The 8,157-nt window shown below is 30.9% G+C and overlaps 1 protein-coding gene across 1 annotated transcript in view; it reads right to left on the bottom strand.

The window, feature by feature from the left end:
• Window positions 1–1,371: 1,371 nt before the first annotated feature.
• LOC117171295 (putative phosphatidate phosphatase) overlaps window positions 1,372–8,157 on the bottom strand; it is a 144,111-nt gene continuing 137,325 nt past the window's right edge. Inside the window, exons 7-8 of the mRNA XM_033358454.1 lie at window positions 4,192–4,284; window positions 1,372–1,753 (exon numbers count right to left, since the gene is read on the bottom strand). Of these exons, the coding sequence (XP_033214345.1) occupies window positions 1,670–1,753; window positions 4,192–4,284 (177 nt within the window). The 3' untranslated portion in view covers window positions 1,372–1,669. The remainder of the gene's footprint in view (window positions 1,754–4,191; window positions 4,285–8,157) is intronic.

Here is an 8,157-nt window from a genome sequence, read left to right on the forward strand (position 1 = left end):
CAGTGGAAAATATTTCTTTTTTGTTTTGTTTAGAATTCAAATTTTAATAGAAATTGGAACTTTTCCATTTTTTTAAGATTGATATTTTGTGGTTAAAAATTCGCGTTTTTTGTTGTAAAAAATACTTTGTTTGAAATTTCATTTTTTTGCATGAAAATGCATCAGTTTCGTGGAAAATTAATTTTTTGTTGAAGTCATATTTTTTATTTAAAATTTTCATTTTTGTGACGAATATTTGTCTTTTAGTTTGAAGGTTCAATAATTTAGATAAACTTTTATTTATTTTTTTGAGTGAAAAATATTTATTTGTTGGAAATTCGTCTTTTTGAATAAAATTCTTTTCTTTTGTTGTATGAATTTTATTCTGTTTTAATTAAAATATAAACTATGACACTTTTTTGTTGACAATTTGTTTTTTTAGGTTGAATATTCAACTATTATGTTAAGAATTCAATTATTTTGTTGAAAATTCCAGTATTTTGTTAGAGAGTTATCTTTTAAAGTAGAAAAACTTTTATTGTGAAAAATAATAAATTCTCTTGAATTCTTGTAAATTCTTCTAAATTCTGTCATATTCTCGGTTATACAACCTGAACTTAAATTCTCGGGAATTAAGGGCATGTGATACTTAGAAAATTGTCGATTTTACCAGTTTTAGGTTCCCCGGCTTTTTCTCTAGAATAATAAATGTTTTGTCTTAAAAATTTGGGAAATGATAGCGAACATGCTAACGGACGTCCCCACACACTTTTATTGTAGGTTAATTTAAAAAAGTTTTAATTTAGCAAAATGTGATTAATTTTCACAACGCTTAGGAAATAGTATCCATTTCTTCAGTGTTAGATTCCCCCGGCTTTTTTCCTAGGATAAGAAATATTTTGCCTTCAAAATCTGGTAAATGATAGCGAACATGCCAACGTAAGTCCCCACACACTTTTTTTGTGTTTTTTTATCAAAAAATTTTTGATATTCCTAACAACGTGCATGTATATTTCGAGGTTATGTGTGTTACAATTCACCCGAGCATTACTTCCAAACCACACAATATTTTTGGCCGAAAACTTTGGACTTACAAATAAACATAGTAACTAATCTCCCGAAACTAACCTTGTTTGCAGGCAATTAAAAAAGTTTAGTTCATAAATAATTTCCAGATTATTGAAAAGGCAGAGATGAAAAACGACGTAACCTCAAAAATAATGCATATGAATAAAATGTTTATTTAGCACAATTAATTTTTTTTGTTATTATCCCTCAAAAAATAGCCTGGGGACGTCCGTTATGATATTTTATAGCATCTCCGAATTCAGTTTTTAAAAATTTTCATTTTTGTGGAAAAAAGCCGGGGAAACTGTAAGTATCACATGCCCTTAAGGAACTCTAGATCCCTCGCTTTCCGCTGCTGCTCTACGCCGACCATACTGTATTCAGCGCGCCAGTTGTTAGAAAAAAAACCCCTCGGAACAAACCTGCGTAATTGCCTTTAGAATATGTGGTTAAAATGTTACGTTCAACAACTCACCCGTTTAGACATACTTTGGCAGTAGCAAATTTGGCAGCCGTTTGAAGTGGCGATCTGCGCGTAACACAAATGTGCCCGCGAACCAAAAAAAAATTAGCTTTTATATTTTCAAATCATATATTAAATGTTCTTATAATTAATCTATTGTCAAGTTAAAGGTCCGTCACCTCCAGTACCATTAATTCCGCCGTAGCCGGGCGGTTCCGATGATCGCAAAGGGCTGAACTCTCCCTAGAAGATAAATCAATAATATTTGATAAGTAATAAGAATATTATAAACTTTTTCGTGATTATAATGCAATTTAAATTATTTTATAGAATAAAAATCTATAATAGTGAACAAAGATTTAGAAAATCTGTATCTAAACTTAATTTTCTAAAGGAGAGAAGGCAAAATTTTACAACACATTTTTAAATACAATCATTCCTTTTACAGTTCTCTGCAAAAATTGTATATCTCCAAAATTTACATCAGAGTCGCAATAATTGTTACAACCATCTATTGCCACTATTACATATTTGTACTGCTAAAAACTTGAAGTATCGACAAAAAAGTTCAGACCGCTTTGGTTTTTCTGGAGTGTATACCGAACATAACGATTCTGTTTACAAACGATCAGAATATTAAACAATAAAGAATTAATATTCAGTTAAATAAATAGGATCATATTTTTAAATTCCACGTAAGAATACGTGTGTATAAATATATTTCTAAAACTGATTTACGTTCTTTAAGCAAGCCAAAACGATGGTTGAAAGTCAAATTGATTACGAAATGTTGATAATTAACGAATATGTTTAAACACAATACTTCTACTGAAAGTAACAACAAATAAATCGCACATATTATGCACATTGTCTGAGAACATAAACCAGGTCTAAAGTAATTACAATAATATATTTCGAAGTAAATGATTCATTTCAAGCATTCATTTCCTCATATGTTTGACGGTACGATGAAAAATGGTTTAATTTTTAAAAGTATCTAATCTTTACATCTCCAATGGCGATGAACATGTGCACTCGAATAGAAATCAAAAATACAATATTGTATTGTTGCTTACGTATTCATCATCATAAATGATCAATTTTAAATAGTGATATTTACAATTTTACCGTTTTCAAGGACGAATAACGAGATTGATAATAAAAATATAAAGAATAAATATAAAAAGAATTAATGAATGGAGATGAAGTAATCGGCCCTCAAGAATTCAATTTTTTGACAATAACAAAAAAAATAAATATTTTGAGGTATATATAATAAAATTACTATTATAATATATAAAATGATTTATTAAAAATAAATTAATACGATAAGGTATCTTTCAAGATAACGTATTCGCTAAATCAGGAATCTCAACGAAATTAAGGGCCATTTTTGGATATTTGACAATTATTTCTACATGCATTATGTCAAAACTTTCGTTACGTACAATTTTGACAAAACACAATTTTGATATTGTGCTTCCGTATGGCCGCATTACTTTTTATTGCTTTTTCCAACTATAAGCATAGTTATTAGGTTAATTATCTTAAATTTATTTAAATAATTGGCAAATATCAGAAACCCCCCCCCCTCCATTTCGTGCGGATTTCTGCATTAAATATAAAGTGTTTTTTTTTTAAATTCAGTAGGGTTTTCCATAATATGAATGAAAATAGAATCTACACTGATAATAGCCGGGATCGTTCTAGAAACGGGTCTAGAAAGTCACGCGGACATCTGAAGGGGACTTACCGTTATCGTTATTTTTAACAGTCAATATTTCGTAGCCCGTAAGAGATACATAGGTAAAAATAAACGCAATTTGTGAGGTTCGAGTACGGCTATAATATGGCATCCATATTCAAAACTAATATCTATTTTTACCTATCTCTTATGGTTTACATGATATTTATTTTTAACAATAACAATAACGACAAGTACCATTCGGATACCAGAGGGACGTTCCTGGAACGTTCCAAGCGAGCGGACATTTTACACGTTTCAGGGATGTGGCTGGACCGTCCTCATGGTGTCCGGGGGACGTTCCAGGCGTATTCCTCAAACGTTCCGTGCTATTAGGGTATCGCTTAGCGCACTGGTCTGTTTTGCGCCCAAAAACGATTCATATTGAAATTGATGACAATTCACGAAAAGCAAATTTAACTTAAATCTATAAAGTCGAAATTTCGGCAGTAATGTTAGCTCTGTGAATCTAACAGAATGGAGAAATTATCTTAAATAATAAAAATCACAGTTCCCATCAACACTCTCCACTTTTCGTTCTATCGTCGCTGCATAAACTTAATACTTTCTTCGTTTCACAACACGTGTACAGAGTAAAAAAGGCAACGCCCAAAAGGAAGCGGAACACAAGAGTACAAAGCACGCGCAAAAGCACCAACGATTCCTAGACATGCAATAGCGATGTGACAGGTAGAAGTGTTCCCCTGATAGATGTAAAGTTGGTATCCTGAAACGTTTGTCAATTCCACCACGATTGATATCGATTATGGATTTTTTTAAATAGCCAGTGGCATCGATGAGTTACTGTGAAATCGAAATGTTTCCAAGCTTCTGATCACGAAACTGATCAGAAAGTACATCACGATTGTGCTAATGGCAACAAGCGGAGAGGGAGCTCGTTAGGTCAACAGACGCGATTAGGTGTACCATTATTCACCTGTGTTTCATCATCAACATCGTATGCAGCCGGGTGCAGCTTCTCCGATGTGGTGGTTCTTCTAACCTTAAAGAGGTCTGCCACGTTCACCGCCTGAAAACAATTTTCGAAAGGGTAGAAACAATTTCTTTACATGTCTTAAAGTATAAGAGATTTCTAATTGCAGTAATAAATCAAATCTAACCAAAAAATAGTTTGCTTATTAAAATTTTGTATGACAAATTTCATAGTTGTTTTTTGAAGTATTCAAAATTAAACTGCATATTAAAAAATTCATTATCAAACTTTTCTTATTTCGAAACATTTCAAATCCTATCAAAAACACCTATGATACAAAAACTTGGGCAAGTACGCGCATTTCCATGCCAAATCATCTGAATAAATTAATACATTTCCCGGGTCGAAATTACCTCTTTATGCCTAAACTAAATATTGGCTCTTACAAGGCCGCAGCCAGATTTCCTACCTCGAAGAATCTAGGCTTTCCCTCTGCTGGCCCTCGACAGGTTATTGTCGTGTGCGACTTGTCTTACATTATTTATATACTCACTTTTTAGCACTATATTTTTTAATTAAACTAGATAGAAAGCTTTATTCATAAAGATATATTTTAAAAATAATTTCTATCAATTAATGATTTTCTCGAGAGGACCGTGTAAGGCCCTCGACAGGTAAAACGGGTAATACAGCTGTGAGTGCAAAAAAGTACATTAATGCTCTTATCCTTAATTATACTTACATTTAAAAAAGATTAAATTGAAAAACAAACCGAGATGCAAACTTTGAAAAATTTAATTTTTTTTTTAAATTATAAACATTTGGTGCCTTAAAACTTTGAAAAGAATTTTTCTTAAAGATCGATTTAATTTGAAATCACGTAAGTACGTTGAAAAATCATATATAAGAAATCGAGCTTCAAAAACCTTTTTCCCTAATTTCTAAAGTATCGGATGAATGCCGTCAAGCATTTATGATACCGCACTCAGTGTGGCATCGTAGCTATGGGGATTAGGCGTCCAACTTATACGCCTGCGGTGCGTGCGTTCGATTCTCGGCGCTTGCGGATATTTTAAGAAACTGCGTTTTTCTATAGTTATTAGTAATTAGTCTTTTCTAGTCAAATTTAACAATAAGTTTAGTTTTACAATAACGTGCGGAGTATAGTTAATAATCGAATGTCGATAAAAATACGAGAAAACGGAGAAGTGTTTGTCAGAGGCTACAGAAAGGTGTAAAATCTTAAGTTACACTTTTGCAAAGAAAATGTATTTTACAATTGGATTATTTTTTCCTTCTTTGAATCAAAAATTTCTGGTAATAGATTATGGCAATGTGCTGGTTAAACTTTAATACTAATGCAACCATAGTATCACACTTCAGAATTTAAAGCATGATCCATTTTTTTATAACTTAATAATATTTTATTTGAATCAACAAAATAAGAAACAATAGCATATGCTTTTGAATAACAGTGTGTGAGGAGGGACTATCTAAATTCTATAAAGACCCCATTAATAGGCCCTTATTGGGTTTCCTACTGATGACCTCGTTAGCCGAGCGTGAGGCTTTCGCTTGCGCCCTCGATAGATTGCCACTTTAGGGCCTCGATAGAAAATAGGAAATCTAGACAGGGCCTCTTAAGAACCAAGTTATAATTTCTACCCGGGGGTTTGTAATTTTTATGAAAATTCTAGTATCCATTCTCTTAGATGTCGAGAAGAAAAACCAAAATAATTGTTGAAGAATTAAAAAAATTGAGTTGATTTTCAAAATTGAATATGTTGGTCCTTTTTCTTTAAAATTTTACAACTTTGGTGATTTTAATTATACCAAGATGTTTTTTTTAATTATTCATAATAACACGTGATCTAAAGAAATACTTTTTTAAACGAAAATTCAAACAGAAATAATTAAAAACGTACTCGGATACGATGCACACGATATGAAATACCATGTTCTTCGGAACGCTAGGCACGCCACGGCGTACGTTCTTAATAATATTTCTCAAAAACTAAGATAGATAAATACGTAAGGCTTTTTCCTGACATGTTTGACCCATCCGAAACACTTTATCTATAGTAAGTATGAGTAATTTTTAGCATTGGCGTAACGCTCGATATCACTCCCCCCCCCCCAGAGGTTTACATATTTTTTGAACAAACCCAAATATTATTTCAAAACGCGTCTTATTACGAAAAAATGCTTAATTTTGAATATTATCTAACTTTCTGAATTAGAAAAAATTAAATTAGTAAATACGAATCTTAAGATGACTTGACATTTAATTTTTGTACAATTAAATGATGTTGTAACAATTTTTAAATAACAAACAAGTTCTAAAATTTGAGTGATACTAGTTATATAGTATCAAATAAATAAATAAAATTAATTAATTGACTGGCGATGAAGGTATGAAATGAATAAGTCATCATCTTCTAAACTTGTAAAGGGTCCATTTTTAATCAAACAAACTATTCCTACGCAACAATGATACATTTTTTTACAAATTGTATATACGTGTTTTATCAATGAAAACTGCATTAAATATATGTATAGTATCGTCAAACGTGGTAATTTCGGACATGCCGAGTAAGCTTGGATACCCTTAAATTTCCTAAATTGATAGGATAAATTACTCAAAACTGCTTCAAGAATCTGGAATAAGTTCAAGCCCTAACTATTGTGGTTAAAACCACCTACCGTAAGTAATTTAAACTATCAATTTAGAAATGTCCGAATTTATCTCACATGTCCAAAATTTTAAAAAGGCGTTAAATAAAATCGGAAAACTAACTTGTAACTATAAGCAGTAATCGTAATATAAATTAATGCCTAAAATTGAATAAATATGATGTAAAATATTGGCATGACTTTAGCGATTTTTTAGTTTATTATTATTTTTCAGTGAAATTAATATTCATTGAGTAGTTTTTCATTAGCTAACATTAATCTATACTGCATAATATAAAGAAAATTGTGTAATAGAAATATAATTATTGATAGTTTTAATATTATGACAATGAAAACAGAACATAGCCTTTAAAACCACATAATTTTTTCAGTCACTGCAATTTATCAAATTTCGTCATTGTGTTTATAATTTCTGTTGCAAAAAAGTTAATTATACAAATTACCAGTGTGTAGATTTTTGTATCCCGCGTAATTATGTTTTACTTAGCCATTTTGTAAAACAAAGTTGGCTTATGTGACATTGTAAAACTCAATATTATTTTAAAAACTTTATTTTAAAAAGGTAGGAAATTTAGGTCTTCCATAGTTTAAGTATACATTTCGAGTTATTTTTTTAGACACTTTATTTTTTACAAATAAAATATCAATTTTATTCGACAATATTTTTAACTGAAATAAAAACTAAACATAATACACCTTTCATTTCATTAAAGTACAGTTAAAATACAAAAACACATGTGAAATACGCTTCTAAATCGCTAAAAACTGATTTCAAGAAAGCTTAACCTTTTTCACGAAGACTGGGACAACGACTCATGATTACTAGTACATGGCAGATTTGGAAATCAAGAAAACTGGGATATCGGTGCTTTTTTACTTTTAATTGTTGATAAATGAAAAGTAATAATAAATATAATGTAAAAACAATTTTTATAATCTTCTAGGATATTTAATGTTTCAATCAGTACCAATTATTTTTTTTATAATCGTTCCAAAACAATTTTCTAAATATTTGAAGTTACTGGGACGTTTACCTTAACTACGCGTACCGATAATTGAATATACGAATAGCCAAATCTTTGTGATACGACTAGCCACTGACAATAATAACTTCAATTTCATGTAATGAAATGTATAGAAATTTACAAAATAATATTAATATTATAAATTCTTAACAAAAGTGGGACGATGGTCGTGGGGGCTAAAGCGTAGGCTTTGGACCCACTCCTTCGGCTTGCGGGTTCGATTCCCGCCTCGCACTCTGGAAGAGTCTCG

This window comes from Belonocnema kinseyi, chromosome 4, assembly GCF_010883055.1.
Source record: "Belonocnema kinseyi isolate 2016_QV_RU_SX_M_011 chromosome 4, B_treatae_v1, whole genome shotgun sequence".
NCBI classification, from domain to species: domain Eukaryota; kingdom Metazoa; phylum Arthropoda; class Insecta; order Hymenoptera; family Cynipidae; genus Belonocnema; species Belonocnema kinseyi.